The sequence below is a fragment of the Sparus aurata genome, chromosome 12 (assembly GCF_900880675.1).
Source record: "Sparus aurata chromosome 12, fSpaAur1.1, whole genome shotgun sequence".
Taxonomy (NCBI): domain Eukaryota; kingdom Metazoa; phylum Chordata; class Actinopteri; order Spariformes; family Sparidae; genus Sparus; species Sparus aurata.
The window spans coordinates 26,031,333-26,053,710 of NC_044198.1; the positions used below are offsets into that span (position 1 = coordinate 26,031,333).

General features: G+C 44.6%; 1 protein-coding gene across 4 annotated transcripts in view; it reads right to left on the reverse strand.

The window, feature by feature from the left end:
- Positions 1-1,147: 1,147 nt before the first annotated feature.
- Positions 1,148-22,378, reverse strand: part of rasgrf2a (Ras protein-specific guanine nucleotide-releasing factor 2a) — a 26,125-nt gene continuing 4,894 nt past the window's right edge. The window contains exons 2-29 of one of the 4 annotated variants that reach the window (XM_030434646.1): positions 17,536-17,642; positions 16,715-16,862; positions 16,322-16,411; positions 14,691-14,944; positions 14,534-14,613; positions 13,584-13,777; positions 13,379-13,488; positions 13,180-13,298; positions 12,925-13,088; positions 12,382-12,448; positions 12,136-12,272; positions 11,960-12,042; positions 11,636-11,884; positions 11,357-11,449; positions 10,429-10,937; positions 8,795-8,920; positions 8,624-8,713; positions 8,381-8,487; positions 6,787-6,899; positions 5,611-5,671; positions 5,507-5,536; positions 5,223-5,326; positions 4,854-4,938; positions 3,760-3,957; positions 3,602-3,681; positions 3,398-3,515; positions 3,209-3,277; positions 1,148-1,690 (exon numbers count right to left, since the gene is read on the reverse strand). In XM_030434646.1, coding sequence (XP_030290506.1) covers positions 1,595-1,690; positions 3,209-3,277; positions 3,398-3,515; positions 3,602-3,681; positions 3,760-3,957; positions 4,854-4,938; positions 5,223-5,326; positions 5,507-5,536; positions 5,611-5,671; positions 6,787-6,899; positions 8,381-8,487; positions 8,624-8,713; positions 8,795-8,920; positions 10,429-10,937; positions 11,357-11,449; positions 11,636-11,884; positions 11,960-12,042; positions 12,136-12,272; positions 12,382-12,448; positions 12,925-13,088; positions 13,180-13,298; positions 13,379-13,488; positions 13,584-13,777; positions 14,534-14,613; positions 14,691-14,944; positions 16,322-16,411; positions 16,715-16,862; positions 17,536-17,642 — 3,681 coding nt within the window. In that variant the 3' untranslated portion in view covers positions 1,148-1,594. The remainder of the gene's footprint in view (positions 1,691-3,208; positions 3,278-3,397; positions 3,516-3,601; positions 3,682-3,759; positions 3,958-4,853; positions 4,939-5,222; positions 5,327-5,506; positions 5,537-5,610; positions 5,672-6,786; positions 6,900-8,380; positions 8,488-8,623; positions 8,714-8,794; positions 8,921-10,428; positions 10,938-11,356; positions 11,450-11,635; positions 11,885-11,959; positions 12,043-12,135; positions 12,273-12,381; positions 12,449-12,924; positions 13,089-13,179; positions 13,299-13,378; positions 13,489-13,583; positions 13,778-14,533; positions 14,614-14,690; positions 14,945-16,321; positions 16,412-16,714; positions 16,863-17,535; positions 17,643-22,378) is intronic. The other 3 variants (XM_030434648.1, XM_030434647.1, XM_030434649.1) reach the window with 3 other exon arrangements.

Below are 22,378 nucleotides of genomic sequence, written 5' to 3' on the forward strand. Positions count from 1 at the left end.
AGTTTAAAGATCATCAGCTGTCAGAGGAGCGGACGCCGTCAGTATCGACGTCTTCTGAGTGAAAGCTGTTTGACATTTGGTCAATAATTGATTTTTTGGTGACTGAGAACAAGTTGTAAACACCAAACTGATTTATTTACCATCTCAGATTTTCATATTGTACATTAGTCAGTTTACACATCGTCAGATTCAAAGGAACCGACGACTTTAAAGGGATATTCCGGTATTAGCTGGATTTCTATTGTGAAGCTAAAAACAGATTTCAACTCTCCTCCATCAGCTTCCGGGTCGGAGAAGTCCCGACGCGACGATTACCGAGTGCGGTTAGAAATGCTCAATTCTGTTCTTTTCCCTGTACGCTCTCGATAAGAACTGTTATAAAGTGGCAGGTAAGACACATATGAACTTTGATTGCTTTTCCATGGAGTCATAATCATACATTTTCATCCATGAGCTGCGGAACTCTACTGCACTCGGTAATCGACTCGTCGGGACTTCCCGTCAACAGGAAGCTGCTGCAGAAGAGTGGTAAATTTAGTCAGCTTTTCAGTAGAAATCCAGCTAAGCTAGCGGAGGTTAGATGCCCCGGACTATGTGCTGAGACCCTATTTGTACTGTTGCTGAAGTTTGGTGCTGTTCTGAGCATTATTTGTGGCTTTTTGGTGGCGGTTTATATTTGGATCCATTTACTGCAGTGTATTGTTGTCGTGCGGTCGTTTCTGAGGTTGATAAAACTCCGTAAATTAGCGGTCTGCTAACTTGATCTCTGGAGAGGGAGTCTAACACAGTTTCACGGTGATTTAGACCGTGGATTAAACTTACACCGGAATATCCCTTTGAGTCCGATATTCTCTCTCTTTTAGCTCCGTGTTTGGTCTCCACCACCTCCGGAGGGGAAATCTTCCTCTTGCTAAGCACTATGATCACCAGCTACCCTCTAATTTTTTATCTCCTCATGTTTTGCTGAGCAGGTGATATAAAGCGGGTTTATCAGAACCATACTGGATTTTTTGGGGCCGATACCGATGCACATATTAGGGAGAACAAACAGTTTTGTTCCGGCTGCTCCACAGCCACCTAAAGAAAACTGGTACATATTCCCAAAATAACATCGAAACCACACACAGTGAACCTGGGGCTCATTTTCTATAACCTCCTGGGACCCAAAGCAGGTTAATGATCGTACAAATAATGTAAAACGTATCTGGAGATGTTCATGACAAAGACTACAGAGGCAGATCGATTGGTATTTACAGTGTGATAGCAGCAACAGGTAACTTCCCAGTGCCATGTTCAGTAGCTAACATGGTTGTTTCTACAGTCATAACTGTTCAGTCGTATGGCAGAGTCGTGTTGGTTATACACTTCATTCTGGTCACTAAACACACACATCAGATGTTCATTCAAGGCACGTTGTCTCCTGAGTTTCCTAAGCACAAACACCGGCGGCGTTTTATGAAACAACCCCCTTTTTATTCTTCTTTTTTTTAAAGAAAAGAATCTCAAGTTGTGTTAATTCATGACCAGTACTTAAGACGGTAAATATGTAAAATGACGTGTGTGTGAATGTGTGTGAGGATTAGTTATACAGTAATCAGCCAGGAGGTACTCGAGGTTCGATCTTCAGCGAGAGCTCGTAGAGAGTGTCTTCATCCATCACCAGGGTTTTATCCAGGAGGAACTGAGTCACCTGGAGGAGAGACGAGATCTTACAACCACTTCTTAGTGCAGAAATAATGTCATGTTAAAGTGAAACTCTCGCCTAAATGCAACCAAGGCTTTCTTTGTGAATGTACCTGAGTCAAACCTTCATGTAAAAGCATGATTACGACAAAAGAGGCACTTTTAAGATTTACCGTATTTTCGTTTTCAGGTCAAACTCATTTTCAATGGGAGTGCTACGGGCACTTTTACGATAGCATCAAAATCTCTCTGTTTAAAACAGTAAGAAGTCTCGACACAACATGAAACTTTGCTGGTAGTATCACCAGGGTCTCTACACATGAACACGAGCATTGAGAACATTGTTTGTGTACACAGAGTTTACTAAAAAGAAGGTTTTTGAACAAGCTCACGTTAGCAGTAGCTTGTTCCGCTCGCCGCCGTCCTGCCAGTGGAGAAGTGTCGATCTCAGAATGTGACGCAACCTGGAGGACAGTTAAGGTGGAACTACTGTCTTCCAGCAACAACTATCTTCGCGAGATCTTACGTGATTTTTCCAGCTTTTGATTTTAGTATTGTTTCTTATATGAGGCTCCTTTTTCAACTTCAAGGTCAATATTGTTTTTCGCTAACGACAAAACAACAAATTATCCTGCATTTATATGGAACTAAGCTTTAGGAGCGTTCCACCTTAACTGTCCTCCAGGTTACGTCACATTCTGAGATCGACACTTCTCACTGGCAGGACGGCGGCGAGCGGAACAAGCTACTGCTAACAGGAGTTGTTCAAAAACCTTCTTTTTAGTAAACTCTGTGTACACAAACAATGTTCTCAATGCTCGTGTTCATGTGTAGAGACCCTGGTGATACTACCAGCAAAGTTTCATGTTGTATCGAGCCTTCTTAGTGTTTTAAACAGAGAGATTTTGATGCTAGCGTTCACAAAAAAAGCCTAGGTTGCATTTTGGCGGGAGTTTTGCTTTAAAACAGGGTTTCTGCAGATCGAACAAGTGACATTTAAGACCTTTTTAAGACCATAGAGAACGGAGTGAGTGTGTGTGTGTCAGGGTTATTATAGTTTTTTTTTTATTGAGTTTTCCAGTTTTTTCGTGCCTGGGTTGAGGGTCGTCTTCCAGAGTGTACGCTGCGCTTCAAATTAATTATTCGGCTTTTAACCAACTGAATTCTGGTTGTTCAAGCCAACATTTAAATTTACACTTTCCCATAGTTGTAGCAGGTTCCGCAGTTGAAGTATTTGCAGTACTGGTGAAGTTTACAGAGATAAATTGTGACGGGCTGTTGGCAAAATGCCACTTACATTCCTGATACTTCAGACAGAAGAACAACACACAGAGCTGACTGAGAATCTCACCAACACATTTCCCCGAAACGAAACAAACAAAAAAAGGCGACGACAGAAGTAGTAAATGAACATACACATCTAAGACTTAAACTAAATTCAAAATAAATTCAAGACCTGTATGCAAAATATGGACGTATTAAGACTTCTTGCAGAAACCCTGTAAAGGTGATTAACCTGACCTACCTTGGGTTGGTGCTCTATCCTGTAAGGTGCTTGCTGGAACTGACGAATCTCCCGGATGATATGAGAAATCTGAGACGGCAGAAATCAGAGTTAATGGAGAACACAACGAAGGAGCCATTGTGAAAGAAGCGTCTGTAACACGGTGGATAGATTATTCTGAGCGTCAGAGATGACAGAAGAGTTTCTCACCATCCTCATCTTGGAGAAGTTAACGAGGCCCTCCTCCGTGAAGTTGGGCGTTCCCTCCTCGATGAACGCCAGGTCGGTGAGGTACATGCCGAGGTACGGGACACACGGAGGGTTACAGCTACAAACACAGACGCAGTGAACAAATCAGACGGGTTTTAAAAAGACTGAAACAAAATCGCTGTATTTCTCTCTGCAGCATTTTACTTTTTCAGCGTCTCTCGGAGATTCTTGAACCTCCCCTCTGATGACACGGTCTTCTGCAGCCGGTCCATCAGCGCCTTCGTCTGAAAAAAAACCACAAATCATCAGGAATGTATTCACTGTGTTTCCTTCACAGCTGTTTTAAATGAGCAGATTCCGACCTGTTTGCAGACTTTGGCCCACGTCTTCTTCAGCCTGTAGATGGCGCTGCGGTTCAGAGCGGAGGTGATCTCCAGCACGCCGTTGTAGTTGTTGAGGCAGCGACAGATGTCGGCCACCGCCAGCCACTTTTCTATGGAGCTGGCCCTGGAGCCCACGTCGGTGTGGGTCATTATCTGAGACGCCACCAGGTTACTCATCTGAGGCGCCGCGAGGGGAGAGAGACGCAAACATGTCAGCTGATCACAACGCTCGGTTTATCAGGATCACAAAACTAAAGCAGACTGATGATGTTCAGGTGTTGTTTGATGTCGAGCACTAAACTGAGACCTGCATCTGATATTTCATCCACCCTGGTAAATACACAGAGAGATGTAGCAGAAACACATTAAACATCTCTCCTAAAAAAGGTTGATCAAACTAATTAGACATTTCTTATACATCATAAATAATCCCTCCAAAATAGCCGCACAGTTAATCGAAACTCTCTGAAACGTCATGATGTTAGGATATAATGTTGGGCTGCAACTAAAGATTATTTGCATCATAAAATAGAGTTAAAATATTGCAGTATGACCAACGACGATAATCATAATAATTCAGAATTTATCAAAGAATCTGCTGACTGGATTGTCTGACGTTCGACTAATCGATTAATCGCTTCAGTTCTAATTCAACGCAGGACTTTTGCACCAGTTTTACACCAAAATCAGCGAGTTAATGTTGGTTCGATTGATACGTGATTGATTCCATTCACAGTGCCAGGAGTCGGAAACACAGGGGAACAGCAGAAATCATCCAGAAGACCAGTTTAAAAAGTCTCAATCTTTGATATTCTGATTAAGTCTCTCTTTCCAACTATTGATATATCAGATTAGCGTGTTCACTCAGGTGTTGTGTTTCCATCACAGCTGATAAACACCAGTGAACAATGATTGTACACACTCACATTGGAGACAAGAAGGGAGATATTAGAGGGTGTTTCAGGGTTTTTTGTCGGGTGTGAAAGAGGCAGACTGAACTTGATAATCTATCATCACACTGGCCGACCTCACACTCAGACACGAGGTAACCTGCAGCGTCTGTCTGCTCTTACGTCGTTGAAGTGCTGGCTGGTCTTCATGATGTACGGAGTTCTCTCCGACTTGTCCACCTTCATCCAGCCCTGACCGAGGAACTCCCTGCAGGATCACAGTCGGACACACACAGTTTGGTCCTCAGGCGATTTACTTAAAAACTTTACAGGCTTTGCAGAAACGGGGGAAAGAATTAGGTTGCAGAAGATGAACGGTTGCACATGAGCTTCAACGGCCTAAATTAAAAGAAATACATGTTGTTGGGGACGAATGTAGACCCTTCACATGTGTCTGATATTCGTTGGTTTTGTCCTTCCAGACCGTGTTGTGTTGTGTTGTGTTGTGTTGTGTTGTGTTGTGTGAGCTGATGTTTCAGATGCCGTACTCACTCGTAGGGAATGCTCCTGAACACGATGTGGTCCAGCAGCGTGATCTGTTCGGCCAGCTCCATGGCCGACAGAGACTCGAAACACTCGGCCTTCGGACTCTCCGCCTGGGAAAAACAAACAAACACACACATACGAACAATTTGTAGGGAAGAGTTTTAATTCATAAAGCTGCTTCAGAGATCTACGATACCAGAGCGACACTAAGATCCACTGGATCAGAGTCGACCTACGCTACGACTACTGAGCTACTGTTTCTGTTTCCGTCACGATAACATGATTCTTACCACGATGAAGTGAAGCAGCGGGCAGCTCTTCTGCAGACAAATTAATTCAGTTATAATCTGTGTTAAACTCCCGTCTGTTGCTGATCACAGGTGTGAATACTGACCATCTGTAAAATGTCCTCGATCCTCAGCTGAGCGTCGTCTTGTTCGTCTTGAGAAAGTGCACTGAGGAGGAACACGCACGGTTACGACATGTTAGAAAACCGCAAACGTGTGCTGCAATACTAGTTTTATATATTTGACACGTTTGTTTAATTCAGCTGCACTTTAAGTCCATATTTAGCATTTACAAGCAGCACAGAAACATTTAATTAACAGTTTAATCACATTATAATGTATTTATTTGTAGCTGTTAAGATTTTTTTAGTGTCTAACAATGTTCAAAAATAACTACAACTAGAACTTTTTACTACAGAAACATTTTCATGATATTTATTTGAGGACAAAACAAAAAATCTACAGATCAGAATATACATTTCTGAATAAATGACAGTGCAAGTTGAAACTTATATATCAGTTGTTTTTAACGCCTTATATGTAATTATTTGGTTTATTGTATTTATTATTTATTTATTGTGTTCCTATAATGATATTTTGTATTTATCATGTTTTATTTATTGACTATTATGTAACAATTGGAAACATTTTAATAATGATATTTTATTTCTCATGTACTCATTATGTTTATTATAATATGATATAATATAAACTGTTATCAAAAAATAATTTGATGTCGGAAAATGTAGCAATAATTAGCAAATGATTTATTCTGCAGGGAATTTATTGTACATCAATTAACCTGCTTGCAGAAAGGATCAGAATTTATTTATATATATAAATATAAATATTTATGTATCTTCCTTTTTATTTATTCATTTATTTATTTATTTATTTATCTATCTTTCATAAACTGCACTAAAATGTTTCCTGATTTTTTTGATGTTGTTGTTGTTGTTGTTGTTGTTGTTATGTGCGGTGCGCCTTTAAATAAAATAACAATTATTTAAGAATATTATTATTATATAGGATCTTTTGAATCCTGTTTATGTTTCAGGAATATTTAGTGTCTCATGCTATGAAATTAATGTAGAATATCATCAATATATTAAATATGGAGGCCATGTGGTGACAATGAACAATATATGTATAAAAACTATAAATATAAAGATACATGAAACTTCACCGTGACATTTAATCTTGTTTTAATGTTGAAGCTCCTAAAGTTTCTGTTATTCTCGTCATTATTAAACAGACGGAGGGCTCGACGGCGTCGTGTTCACCTTAATATGTTGGAAGTTGCTTTCCTCTCCTGTGGCAGCAGGTCCGGATCTCGCAGAACTTCTTCCAGGAGTCCGATCACGCCCATCTTCAGCTCGCCGTTCATGTCGAAGTCCTGACGGGTCAAAACATTCACACAGTTTACAGCCGAGACAGCTGCAGATTATATTCAGGATATTCTGCAGAGAGACTGACAGAACCAACGAGTCCATGATGAGATTATCAAAGACAATTTGTCTGATTTCATATAAACAATGACTGTAATCTTAAAATTTCTGCTCTTTAACTGTATTAACAGTATTTCTTTTTTTAATTCCTTGCATCTAAACTTTGCTGTCATGAGAGTGACGCCCCCTACAGGACATTTACATCAGGTGGTCTGTCTCAGTTTCCCTGTGAGATTAAATCTTTTAACCATCGAGCAGCTGATAAAAAAATAAAAAGTTACTGAGAACACATTCAGTACAAAATATGTTCCAAGTGAAAAACTGCCATAAAAACATTTTATATTTATATTATTTACAACTTTCACTAAGTTACATTTTTAGTTCTGTTAACAACGATGAATATTAATAAAATTTTCAGGATTTAAACTCTTTAAACACAGTTTCTTTACATTATTTGCTGTAAATTTGTCTTTTATCAGTTGCATGAGGGTTCAGTTTCATTAGGAGGGAAAAACCTCGACAGGACACAAGAGAAATAACAAGAAAAATCAAACGACAAATAATAAAAATGACGAAAAGAACTCGTCCAGGACCACAGGGTAACATGAGATCATGATATTACGCTGTAATGACGTTAAAGCTGTCTGTCTGTAATATACACACAGTATTACAGACACATGATGAGCTGAGGTTGAAATTTAACATAAAAAAACAAAACAATTTGTATATATTTTGCATTAAAACAGCCAAAATGATCCGAAAGTGAAAGTTAAAATCACAAAGTGCATCGATAGTTGCATGAGGGTTAAACAAAAGCAGAAACAAATAAACAGAAATGTAATAAAAGAGACATTGCAGCAGAGACATCATGAGTCTGAATTTGAGACTTTACACATTTTTTTACCACACAGGTTAATCTGTGACGTCTTCTTTCAAACAAAGAGGAAAGAAAATGTCCAAAACACACTGAGGTGTTTATTGTAGTGCTGATTTCTCTTGTGGACATTCATGCAAAACATCTGAAATCTTCTCTAAATGTAAGTAAATGTTTTATATGGTTCTGTAACAGCTGTCGATGTCAGCGGCTCTCTAACTGCGTTTATCAATCGGCTCCAAATCATAAACGTTCATTTCCCCCCCGGCTGCAGCGTCCAGGTACAAAAATAGCTTCTTATATAATGTGAAATGTAAGTGATCGTCCCTTTTGGTGTCCCCGAGGAGGAAGCTGACCTTTCTGCCTGCTTCCTGGTGGGAGAAACGACATGCAGAGCAAAAGAGCACCTCCATCAGAGAGAGGAGTGACACAGGAGGAGGAGGAGGAGGAGGAGGAGGGAGCAGACAGACTCCTGCAGGTGGGAGTCAACGTGTCCTGTGGAGGTTCAGGTCGTCTGTAAACTTTCCGGATCAGAGGTGTGTGTTGTAATCTCACCTGGGAGTGTTTGGAGACCCAGTGTCGCAGCACGTTCAGGACTCTGTTGGTCGCAGCTCTCCGGATGATGAACTCTTTGTCGCAGGTTTTCTCAGAATTACTAAACCCTGGGAGAAAAAAAGAGGGAACATCTGAGGTCATTATCTCCATTTATCCACCTGTAAAAAAAAAAAAAAAAGCACATTCACGCAGCTCCCCTCCCCTCTGTTGTGTCTTTTGACCTTCGCGGCTTGCCGTGCTCACCCTGGGAGCTGCTGTGTCCGGCGGCAGCGGTGGCGATTGCGAACGCGGACGCCGGCGACATCGTGCAGCGAGAGTTCTCCCCTGATGTGACTGTGAGGAACCAGAGGCGTTAAACAAATAAAAAACAGCGTGACGTACCTTTAATCTGAGGCTGTCAGTGTGTGTTTGTACCTCCTGTCTGTCTGTAGCGGAGGTGCCTCGGTGTCGACGGCGAGCGGCAGGGAGACAGGTCGCCCGGCTCGCTGCTGGCCGGCGCTTCAGGGATGAACTTGTCCAGAGAGACTGACTCCAGAACAGCTGTGAGGGGTCGCAATCACAAAACACCGATTAGTGAAGCTTTACTTTGTGCATTCAACACATTTTCAGCCTGATGACAGACACACACATCCAAGACAGCTGAAACACGACGCTCAGTGAAATACAGTGATGTGCACAAGCGGGGGGCAGGGGGGGGCAGTCGCGCTAAAGTGCCCTCCTGGGAACCAAAACATGTGCTAAAGTGCCCTCTTGGGAGTCAAAACGCGCACTAAAGTGCCCTCTTCGGAGCAAAAACGCGTGCCAAAGTGCCCTCTTGGTTGGCAAAACACACTAAACTGCCCCCTTGGCTGGTTAGACATGATAAACTGCCCTCTTGGGAACCAAAACGCGCGCTAAACTGCTCTCTTGGGAGCCAAAACGCGCACTAAAGTGCCCTCTTGGGAGCAAAAACGCGTCTAAAGTGCCCTCCTGGGAACCAAAACATGTGCTAAACTGCCCCCTTGGCTGGTTAAAACATGATAAACTGCCCTCTTGGGTAGCAAAAACACGCGCTAAAGTGCCCTCTTGGGAGCCAAAACGCGTGCTAAAGTGCCCTCTTGGGAGCCAAAACGCCGCGCTAAAGTGCCCTCTTGGGAGCCAAAACCCCCGCTAAAGTGCCCTCTTGGGAGCCAAAACGCGTCTAAACTGCCCTCCTGGGAACGAAAACATGTGCTAAACTGCCCCCTTGGCTGTTAAAACATGATAAACTGCCCTCTTGGGAGCAAAAACACGTGCTAAAGTGCCCTCTTTGGAGCAAAAACACACGCTAAAGTGCCCTCTTGGGAGCAAAAATGTGCGCTAAAGTGCCCTCTTGGGAGCAAAAACGCGCGCTGAAGTGCCCTCTTGGGAGCCAAAACATGCGCTAAGTGCCCTTCTTTTCGCCCCTGCCCTTCAAAAAGTCCGTGCACGCCACTGGTGAAATATAAGTAATCTAAAACACGTTTCTGTTTCAGATGTGATCTAAAAACAATCTGAGGCTTCATGTTTCAGCCTGTTGTTCACGTGGATCTTTGGCCTTCGTGTCTGGAGCTGCTGTGTTGTCTTCATCTCACACATTCAACATGTCACTCTCCTCTCAGGAGGCACTCGGGCTGCCATGCCAGAGCTCCGTTTATCTCCTCATTTTCCCTTTTTTTCTCCTCTCCAGTTTGTTGTCAGAGATTTTTTTTTCTGACCTCGTGTTCCGCCGCTGTGTTTTATGGTGAGCAGGCTGTCAGCTGGAGCCAGATGGTGATCTAAGAGCACGATTATTCCTCCGTTGGGTAACGGTGACCCATTTCTGTGTCTCGTCCCCTCGTCTGTTTGGGCTGGCAAGAAACCATCAGCGATGCGTCGCATTCAAGGATGATCTCAGTCATAAATAAGTCGTGTTCGTGCGTGTAGATGGCGGTAATGAGACAAACTGAGCTGCGTTTACCTGCTGTTTCATAACAGTGTGTGTGTGCGGCGTGCCCACACATGTGCTGATGATCACACAGGACTGACAGTGTGAATCATGTGCTACGTACCCCTGCGGATGCTGCGCCTCAGCTTCCCACAGAAGGCGTCGAGGCGAGGCAGGTCTCCGCTGACGTCCTCCCCTGCAGCTGGGCTCAGCTCTGGGGAGCTGGGACCGCGGCTCAGGTCCAGAGGGGCCTTGGTGCAGATGGGGGGCGGCGAGGACATCCCAGAGGCCTGGGGGAGGCTGGGGGAGCGCGTGGCGGTGGGCGGAGGGGAGGAGAAGCCGGAGGGAGGCCTAGTTGAGCCGGGAGGAGGCGAGGAGATGGAGGGGCAGTGGCTGGAGGTGGGGGAGTTGGCGGCGGAGGAGGAGGGGGTGGCCGACAGGTCCAGGACTCCCACTTTCCCGCTGACCGGGGAGCTGAGGGAGAGCTTGCGGCTGTGGACGGGGGAGGAGGTGCGAGGGGGGATGGAGAGAGGAGGAGGAGAGGAGAACTTGCGGCAGAGCCTCGGGGATTTGTTGTTCAGGGGGTCGGTCGCCCACGAGCCCTGGTTGGTGGCGAAGAAGAGCTCCAGAGACCTGAGAGAGACCAGAGAGGAGAGAGTCAGGAGATCCAGATCCTGAACGGCTTCCTGACAATAAAGAGGCTGTTTGTGTTTGGTATCAACATCCTGATCAACCTGATCACCATCTATGATCACTGCCAACTATTCTGATAATAGAGTCGTTGGTTTGAGTCATTTTTTAAAGAAAATAAGACAAAATTATCTGATTCCAGCTTCTTAACTGTGAATATTTTCTGGTTTCTTTCGTCCTCAGTGACAGTAAACTGAATATCTTTGAGTTGTGGACAGAACGAGACACTTTAAGACGACGTTTTAGGCTTCAGGAAACACTAATTGACATTTTTATAGAGCAAACAACTAATGGATTAATTGAGAACGTGGTCAACAATGAAAATAATCGCTGGTTTCCGCTCTGCTGCTGAGTGTATTTACTTGGACTGGTCCAGTGCGAGCTGAGTGATCTTCAGACTGTAGTCAGGACAGAGGGACATGATGGACAGACGGTCACATGAATGTTGCTCGATCCTGGACAGTGAGAGGAAGAGGAGGAGGAGGAAGAGGAGGAGGACATGGCGATGGGGTGATGGATGAAGAAAACAACAGAAAATGTGGAAACAGAGAGATGGAGTGAACGTAGGCAGCCGTGCGTGAGAGGGGACGAGGACGATGGAGGAACACGTGGAGAAACTACGTCGAAGCGGCGACGCGTACCTGACGGGGATGGAGGTGAACGGCTTCTTGTAGATGTCGGCCAGCTTGTCGATGACGACGGCGGCGGTGGTGAAGATCCGGTACGTGTGGAGGAAGGTGTTGAGGAAGTCGATGGAGAGGAAGCGCAGGTCCGTCAGGCGCTCCAGCAGCCGCTCCACGCTGGCGTAGCGGATCTGCGGGACCTTGCAGGAGTTGAGCGTCTTGCTGAAGCAGATGTCGACGTCGTCTTTGTGCAGCCGGGCGTCGGACCTTCAGAGGAGACATCAGGTTAGATTGTTACCGAGTCACGATGCTCACGTTCATGCATATATCCTCTTTTCTCACTTGATCATGTGCGGCACAGAAACTTTGGAGTTCTCCTCGAACACGCTGGTCATCAGGCCGTTACACCGGATGTTATCGATGCACTGAAGCAGAGAGAAGAAGAATTAAACATCTGGAATCAGAAAGCTGCTTTATCGACTCGTTCGGCACAGTTCGGCCTGCACGCTCGGACTCACCTGGCTGATGTCGCTCGTCCACGCTGCCTTCTCTTGGCGAGACGGAGCCAACAGGACGACGGAGAACGACTGACCGTCGGGAGGCTCCACCACGATTTTAAACTCCAGATGGTTGAAGCCTTGACCTGCCGCGTTGTCTGCAAGAATAAACACACACACACACACACACACACACACACAGAGTCCTCGCCTCAGTTAACAGCACAGACATAAAGGTTGGATATAATCTGACGTAAAGACACTCACAGTCCTCATCGCTGGCCTCCAGCTCTTCAATCAGAGTGCACTCGATCAGAGACAGCGCTCCTCCTTGCTGTTAGAGAGAGTCGGACGAAGGAAGCACAAAGTTAATGAAACACCTCCAGACGTCTGCGTAGCTTGTTGTCGTTTCTGAGTGTTGTTTGTGTGTAAACAGGAAACTGAATCAACCTTCTGTATGTGACCCTGAAGCTGCAGCTGCATGGTGTCAAACAGACGAGAGCAGGACGGTGAAACTGATAAACTGACGTCGTGTGCAGCATTTGTTTGTAAGAAATGTCGATATTCAGCTACAGACTGTTGTAGCTGCAGTATTTTGTGAGTATGAACAAGGAGTTTATTGTAGTTTTTCCTTCAGATCAGCCACATTATAATATTTTGAAGACTCTGTGTTCTGTGCAGAAGTTCTGCAGATATGAGCCAGCTCACTCCAGTCTGTCCTTTTACAGATGTATTTGACATGGACTTGGATTCAAACACTAACATTAACTCCACTGTGTGTGTGTGTGTGTGTGCTCAGGTGAGGCTGACCTTGAGCAGGTGAAGCTTTCCTCCGGATGTTCGCGTGCAGATGAGGAAGTGTTTGGTGAACAGGAAACACTGGCGCTCTCCTTCCTTCCTCAGTGTGAGCGAGCCCAGGCGGACCTTACTGAGCATGCCCCGCTCGCTGCTGGACGGCAGCTGGATCAGAGAGCCTGGACGTGGAGTCGGAGCGAGGAGTGAGCGAACAGCGACAGAGTCAAAGAGACAAGAGAGGCCGCAGACGAGGAAGAGGAGGAGGCTCACCTTGTCTGACGAAGGTCTGGCTCGTGTCTAACAGGATGTCGCAGCCCTCCACGATCATCCGCTCGATGGCCAGATTCTTCCTGATGTTCTCGGTGTCGCTCACCTCATCGTGCATCATCCTGACAAACACGACGAATCAGCGTTAGCATCGTTACCACCGTCCGTCAACACACACTCTCTGAAACGCGCTCGCACTCACTTCGACAGCTCCTCCAGTTTGGATTTGGCGAATTCCAGACTCTTTCGCTCCACGTGTTCGTGCGGCGTGTGTGCCAGCAGCTCGTGGAGGGTGATGATGTATCGAGGAATCTGAAACACAGGAGAAAACACACACCTGTTATACACAACACAGGTGACAACGCTGCTTTTTGTTGGTCAGTGTATGTCGGAGGTGTGAGCTGCACCTGGAACATGGGGTAGGTGAGGAACGTCTCCAGCATGCGGCCCTCGCAGGCGGCGTTGGACTCGTACTGTTTGAGCAGCTTGTCGAAGTCTCTGTTCTGTTTGCAGTTGGCCAGAACCTGCAGGCTGTACTGATGGTTCCTCACAAACTCCTGGTAGATGTTCAGCATCGGCAGCAGGATGTCGAACAGGTCGGCTGAGCGTCACAGAGAAAACACATGAACTACGTCTGAGTTAACAGACAGCAGCAGAGAAAAGGTCCATCATTCTCCAGAACACGAAATATGTTATTTACTGATTTCCCTCCAGACAGACAGATAGACAGCTCCTTTAATACTAATCCACCACAGGAAGAAGAAGAAGAAGACTAAGAAGAAAATAGAAGAAGAGAGTAGAAGAAGAAAATAGACTTTTGACTTTAAAATTAACTTTATTTATCAGTTGTTTTTTTTTCTTCTCAAAATCAAAAGTGCATCAGCAGCACTAAACAACCAATAAAGAAAACAACAAACAAGAAAACAAACAAAAACAACAACAAACAAACAACCAACAACCAAAACCAAAACACTCAAAAACAAAACGAAGAAGAAAAAAGAGGAAGAAGAAAATAGAAGAAGAAAGTAGAAGAAGAAAAAAATGCAGAAGAGGAAGAAGAAAATGAAGAAGAAGAAGAGCGTAGAAGAAGAAGAAGAAGAAGAAGAAGAAAGAGAGAAAAAGGGAGAGGAAGAGAGGAGAAGAGACAAGAAGAAGAAGAAGAAAATAGAAGAAGAAGAGAGTAGAAGAAGAAAATAGAAGAAGAGAGCAGAAGAAGAAAATAGAAGAAGAAGAAAAAAAATGTAGAAGAGGAAGGAAGAAGAAGAAAGAAGACGAAGAAAGAAGAAAGAAGACGAGGAAGAAGGTAGAACATGCAAACTGTTCATGGAGACTGGACTGTGGTCTCTGCAGAACTCACCCAGAACCAGCGTGGGCCAGTTGGCGATCCGAGCTTGAAGACCTTGATGGAAGATCTCGTGCAGAAACATGATGGTCTCACTGGAGGAGGACAGAACTGGTCTCATATCAGTGTGAAACTCTAAAGATCAATTTAAAAGAAAGAAAGATGGCTGCACCTGTTGAGGAATATGCTGCTGACGTCATCGTGGCTGATGGGAGGTTTCTTGGAGCTGGCGGCCATGCGGAGCGGCCGGAGGAAGCAGTTCACCAGGATGGAGAGCTGGTGCACGTACTCCGTCTCCGCCTCCACCATGTTGAAGACGATCTGGTTCCTCTTCCTCATGCTCTCAGCGTGAGGGGAACAGATGTAGTCCTGGACGATGATCTTCCACTTCCTGCGGCAGAGCCAGCCACGCATGAAGCTCTGCACCTGCACAGAGGAAACACACGAGCCGTCTCTCTCTGTTCTGACTCAAACAGAATCTGTACCATCTGACTCACGTACGGTGGCCTTGAGGGTCAAAACACAACAGCATCTCCAAAGTGTTTCTGACATGTCTGTGTTTTTCTAAATGCTGCCATGTTTTCAGAAAAGTTGTTGTGTTTTGTGAAATTTGAGTATTTGAGCATGGTGGCCATTCGAGTGTAGATTTCTGAGTTTTACGAGGTGCACCTGAACGCACCATGAAGCAGAGGACAGAAGCAGCGTGTCCGCAAATGACACCGAAACACAGTCGAGACTCTGAGCGTAGTTTTAAAGGGATATTCCGGTGTAAATTTAATCCATGGTCTAAATCACAGTGAAACTGTGTTAGACTCCCTCTCGAGAGATCAAGTTAGCAGACCGCTAATTTACGGAGTTTTATCAACCTCAGAAACGACCGCACGGCAACAATACACTGCAGTAAATGGATCCAAATATAAACCGCCACCAAAAAGCCACAAATAATGCTCAGAACAGCACCAAACTTCAGCAACAGTACAAATAGGGTCTCAGCACATAGTCCGGGGCATCTAACCTCCGCTAGCTTAGCTGGATTTCTATTGTGAAGCTAAAAACAGAGTTCAACTCTCCTCCATCAGCTTCCGGGTCGGGGAAGTCCCGACGCGACGATTACCGAGTGCGGTTAGAAATGCTCAATTCTGTTCTTTTCCCTGTCCGCTCTCGATAATAACTGTTATAAACTGGCAGGTAAGACACATATGAACTTTGATTGCTTTTCCATGGAGTCATAATCATACATTTTCATCCATGAGCCGCGGAACTCTACTGCACTCGGTAATCGACTCGTCGGGACTTCCCGTCAACAGGAAGCTGCTGCAGGAAGAGTGGTAAATTTAGTCAGCTTTTCAGTAGAAATCCAGCTAAGCTAGCGGAGGTTAGATGCCCCGGACTATGTGCTGAGACCCTGTTTGTACTGTTGCTGAAGTTTGGTGCTGTTCTGAGCATTATTTGTGGCTTTTTGGTGGCGGTTTATATTTGGATCCATTTACTGCAGTGTATTGTTGTCGTGCGGTCGTTTCTGAGGTTGATAAATCTCCGTAAATTAGTGGTCTGCTAACTTGATCTCTCGAGAGGGAGTCTAACACAGTTTCACGGTGTGTTAGACCATGGATTAAACTTACACCGGAATAACCCTTTAATCACGTGGATGTTTTGGTTCAAACATTAATCCGTGGGGGAGATTTGCTCAGATTTGGTGCTTGGCAGGAAGAAGTTTATTCTAAAAAGATCATTTGTGGGATGTAATGATTGAATATCTGATTGATTTGAACCCCTCGGCCTCGTGTGAAACCAACGCTTTACCTTCTTGATCTTTTTGATGTCCGGGTCCTCCTCCTCCTGGTTGCTCTGGCTCGGCTGCATCCTCTCCTTGGTTTTGTTCAACACTACAATCTGGCACAACAACAACAGTGTCCATGTGAACAACACTGGCACAGAGGTTAAAATATTCATGGAGCCACTTTGGAGGCTCAAAACATAAAAACAGACATCTCGTGTCATGACGAGGAAGTGAAGCTCCTGCAGTCACTGGAGCCCCGCTGAGCGACGCACATGGTGATCTCTGGACTCCAGTGTTCCCCCGTCAGCTCTGATGCTGCTGCACGCTTTTGATCCGCTCCATCTGAGCGTGTGCGCGACAGTGCGTGTGGATTTATGTATGCATGCACACGCAGATGCGGACGCGCTCATGCATACCTCGGCTTTGAGCCTCTCGATCTCGGTGTCCTGGTCCTCCAGCTGAGTGCGGAGCTGATTGGCCGCGACCTTCTCGGTCTCCATGATCTGGACCAGGTGGATGTACTTCTGCATCAGGATCTCACGCTCGATGATGATGTCAGAGTAGCTGAAAGGGAGGACGGGGACAGTGTTTGAGGACAAGGAAGTGAGGCGTGAAAAAGACAGAGACTTTACAACAACCTGACAGAAACGTGTCATCGTGTCAGAACAAACGGAGGTGTTTAAAATCGTTATTTTCTCCTGAACGCTGGGATGAAAACAGGAGCGACAGAAACAGAGAGGCAGAGAGGAAGAGAGGTGGAGTGGCGAGATCAAGTCTGTGATGTAACCGGCGTAGCAATACAGCACCAGTGTGACCTAAATGTGAACCGCTGCGAGCTAAACACGTCCTCACACACACAAACACACACACACACTCAGATGTTAAACAAATATGGACTAACACGTGGTCGTTGGGCCGAAAGTGCATCAGCCACAAAAAGAAAGCAGGAAAGTAGAGAAACAGTTCAAGTCTCGAGCAAGTTATTAAAGAGGAGGAGCAGGATTTTTAGAGATTATTTCAGTCGATACTGATTACCGATAACATTACATTTAAAAATAAACTCATGACCTGTAAAAGAAATCATATAATTCAGTTCAGAACTGAAGAAGCGTCTTGGATAACAGAAAAACCCCAAAGAAACATCCCATCCTTAAAAAAGTACCTCGACATTGTACTTTCGTGCAGCACTTGAGAACAGACGGCCATCATGATGTTCACCTGTCAGCCGTGGACTCACCTGGCCTGCTGGATGAACTCCACCCACTCGTTGCAGTCCGTCTCCTCCTCCGTCCGCAGCTCCAGAGGTTTCTGTCCATCGTGGCCAAAAATGACCAGGAAGTAGTGCTGCGTTAAAGGAAGCACACGCAAAATATGTAAATCAACAGAAAGCGATGATGACAGGATCAGATGAGACCAAACTTTAATGATTAAAATCAAAATATGAGAAAGTTTAACACATAAGTAGTTCCTCGGATACAAGATGATTGTATTATTAGTTCATTATTCAAATAATTTGTTGTTTATTATCTCTCTCTTTCACTCCTGATGTCGTCTACAAACAGTTTTCTAATAGGAAAGCTTCCAACTTTTCATATATTATTAATGCTTAATTGATAATCGATTGTTGAGGCAGCCAACTATCGATTACAGGATTGCTTAAAATTTACGTCCCTGTACGCAGCAGTGCATCAAGTTTTGGCACAGAGGAAGACGATGCATCAGGCCGTTACTTCACGAAACATCCAGATTTATTCCTCGACACAGACGAGGCTGAAAGGTGATTGATCGTCTCTGTTGTGTCCACACTCGCTCTAAACTCTCAATCCATCGTTTTAATTTCAACAGGAGAGGCTGAAACGTCTCGATCACCAACATTGCTGCAGAGATCAATCCAACGAGCGCACAGCAACACATGAGCATCAACGTCAGACCTGCACGGTGTTAACAACACGAAGCTCGGAGCCTCAGAGCTGCACGTTAATGTCGACCATCTAAACTGTGTCAGTGCAGTCGGATCGATGCTTCCTGCTGCTGACATTAATGCCCATCACATTACACGGCACTCCTCTGCCTACTTCACGTTGTTACTGTAACTTGATCCTTGTAGATTTGTTTGAGATCAAGAACAACAAACATCTCATATCTCTGATTATTAAAGCTGTTACCATCCAATAATAACATATTCTACCTGCCAGGAGTTTATCAATCAGTCATCATCGACAGACTGAATGTACCACAGACCTGAAGACAGTCAGGGTGAGCGGTGACGTGTCAGCTTCAGGCCCATATTCTGCGAATCAGCGCCATTTAAAGTTAGCCGAATTAGCTATTAGCACTTCCTGTTAGCGTTGAACCAAAAGACTTAAAGATAACCGTCACTAAATTACTCTCACACTGAGGAAAACTTAAAAATGTGACGTTTCTCAATGAAGTTCTGAATGGTCTTTTTATTTTGAGTTCTAAGTGGATTTATGGACGTTTGGAAGTCACATTGAATCTAATAATCTGTGTTTCATGCGTTTGTGTTCAGATTTACAGAGTTGTGATTCTGAGGAGTGGGATTTTTGACTCTTTTGAATCTTTTTCTCCCTTTAAACTCTCCCCACATCCTCCTGCTATGATATTACTCCCGTCTGAATCAGTCTTAAGTCCGATTCTCCGGCTGAGTCGAGACGGTAGCTTGCTGTAAAGAATATAAAACACATCCCTATCCATCCTCTTCCTGTGGACTGTCACTGGTGGGGAGCTGGTCGTTCCCTGCAGCTCGGTGAAAAAGGGGTCATGTCTTCTAAGAAAGCTGTGATGCCTGCGGGCGATAACCTACACGGTCACCCTCGTCTTCATTGCACCGCGTCCTGCCAGTCTGTCACAACACATTACCGACGACGGGCCGTCATGTCGCGGCGCGTTGGGATCACCTCCAGCATCGCCGCACCATTAACAGTGATCTAATTAAGTGATTTTCATGAGCGGCTCTGACATGTCTGTGCTCAGTTAAAGGGGTAATGCGGAGAAACGACGGCGCCTACGAAGAAACGTGAAGTAACGACAGGAACAATTAACATAAATACACACAGATTTCAGTATTTTGAGGTTTCAGGGCAGTTTTTCATTCATTTATGGTCCAAAGTGACGTGGATTTGTAGTCTGGCTGCGTGAAATACATGAAAAAGAATCAAGATTTCTAAATAAAACATCTACTAGAGGAGAAACAAAACATTTCCCAGCTGTGTCCAATTAACTTTCATGACCTTGTTCCTGCTTTCGACTCAACTGGGTCGTTTTAATCCTCTTGTATCTCCTGTTCGCTGCGACTCGGACGTTCTAATCAAGTTATAAATGATTCAGAAACTACATATGTGGACATGTAATTCTTCTAAACATGCAGACTGTATGCATGAGTTCACTCCTGTGCGTTAAAGCAACAACACAATATCACATTATTCTGATGTTCACGACCGATCTGTGTTTTATTCACGAGCGTCAGGATGTTTTGTGTAAACATCGACAGCTGAGCGAGTTCAAGAGACGCTCGTCATAAAGTATTCAGACACTCCGAGGAAGTTGTTAAACTTCTTCCACACGCACCTTTTACACACAGCCGTCATCCACATGTGACAAAAAACACAATATGGTGTACGTATGTAAAATAAAAAAGCTCGGTTCACATCTGACATTAGTCTAGTTTTAAAAGTTAAAATTGTAGCTGTGTGATCACATGTGAAGATGTGGAATTCACATGTCATCAGGCTTTCCTTTCACATGTGGAAATTCAAATTTACATGTAAATCACACATGAACGCATCGATTTCAAGTGTTAATTTTACATTTGCACACATTTTCACGTTGGAACGCGTTCTTCTCTGGTGTTAAACTTCCCGTACGCCTCCGAAGCCTCACAGTGACGTGAGATAGATGTGTTGTTTTAACATTAATTCACCTTACATGTACATTTATTGATTTATTATTGGATTTGGTTGTTCCACTGTGATGTCTGACCTCAGAAATGTAACTGAACAATTTGTGAGCGTTTTGCGAGGCTGTCTGCACAACATATTTATGATTTATGTCAAAAATGATCAGCTGTTGACCGCGTTGAAGGACTAAACTTCTCCAGTCTGAGAGTCAGATGTAGGAGAGAGTATTTTGTCAGACTGTCATCTAATTAGGCCATAATTTGTGATATTCTGTTGAAGTAGCCTGATTTTTGGGGGATGTTGGGAAGTTAACGCTCGCTGGTCTGTGAGGTTTTGTGTCTCGGTCCACTAAAGTCTGAGAAACGCTCTGAGACGATATGAGCTTCTTATAACTCTGAGTTTCGCTTGTTTTTACTTCGTTTGTTCGTCGTTCGTCAGCTGAAGTGACAAAATGTTTTTCTCCTGACTGTATTCAAACAGAACACATCTGTTTCTCTTTGTAACGCCAAATATCTGCGACATCTCACGGGACGTCTGACGACATCTGAAGTCTCGTACCAGCAGAAAACAGTCAGTCCTTCGTTATATAATTCTTCTGTCACCGACGAGACTGCCGTCACTCAGGAGAACAACAGAAGGCTCCCACGGAAAAGTGACAGAATATTCATTCCACAGAACAACATTTTCTGCAGACTGACGAGCGTTAAAACAGTTACTGAGTCTAAACCACACCACATATTTATCTTTAAATACACTTCATTTTAAATATTTCTGTGTTTACTACTTTTTGTTGTGGTTCAGTCAGAAAAAAGTACACACACACACACACATACACACACACACACTGACTGACTGTGTGTTTATGTTTTCTTATGATATTAAAACATGTGAATTGTCAGGTCGCTGGCGGCGGCGGCGGCGGCGGGGAGAAAGTGGGCCGGTATAGTAATGATGTAACGATAAGCGGGTGACAGACACTTGGTAGCGTGCGCCGGCTACGGACCAGAGAGAGGCTTAAGGGCTTGTGTGTGTGTGTGTGTGTGTGTGTGTGTGTGTGTGTGTGTGTGTGTGTGTGTGTTGGGTTACATAACGATGAAGGCTTGTACAGCTCCTCGTATTGCTAATACGGCTTCCCCAGCCACAAGCCTGCTTTAAGCTAGAGGATAACAATGAGACAGACAGACAGACAGACAGAGACAGAGAGACAGAGACAGAGAGACAGAGACAGACAGACAGAACAGAGAGACAGACAGAAACACACAGAGAGACAGAAACAGAGAGAGACAGAAACACAGAGAGAGAGACAGAAACACAGAGAGAGAGACAGAAACAGAGAGACAGACAGAAACACACAGAGAGACAGAAACAGAGAGAGAGAGACAGACAGAGAGAGAGAGAGAGAAACAGAGAGAGAGACAGAAACAGAGAGAGAGAGACAGAAACAGAGAGAGAGAGACAGAAACAGAGAGAGACAGACAGAAACAGAGAGACAGACAGAAACACAGAGAGAGAGACAGAAACTCAGAGAGAGACAGAAACAGAGAGAGACAGAAACAGAGAGAGAGACAGAAACAGAGAGAGACAGAAACAGAGAGACAGACAGAAACAGAGAGAGAGACAGAAACAGAGAGAGAGAGAGACAGAAACACAGAGAGAGACAGAAACAGAGAGAGAGAGACAGAAACACAGAGAGAGACAGAAACACAGAGAGAGACAGAAACACAGAGAGACAGAAACACAGAGAGAGACAGAAACACAGAGAGAGAGAGACAGAAACACAGAGAGAGAGACAGAAACACAGAGAGAGAGACAGAAACAGAGAGAGAGACAGAAACACAGAGAGATAGATAGAAGCCCTTTTTAGATAGAAAAGGCGGCACATTTGCTCCAAGGTAAGGGCGGCAATGTGCCGGCCTGTCTTTCTAAAACCGCAGCGTAATATTCCTCCTTTTCCAGAAGCCGCCTCTGAGGTCGGCGTAAACATGTGACGTGACGTGAAACAGGAAGTTGGGCTGTGAACGGTGACAACGAATCTGTCTTCAAAATAAGAGCTTTACATTGCACCCCACTGGAGTTTAGAACTGGGTTCTTAGCGCGGGGCTTTTAATTTGAAAGTAGCGACCGTTCTTAGCTTGCCGACACAACAACAAGCTAACACAACCA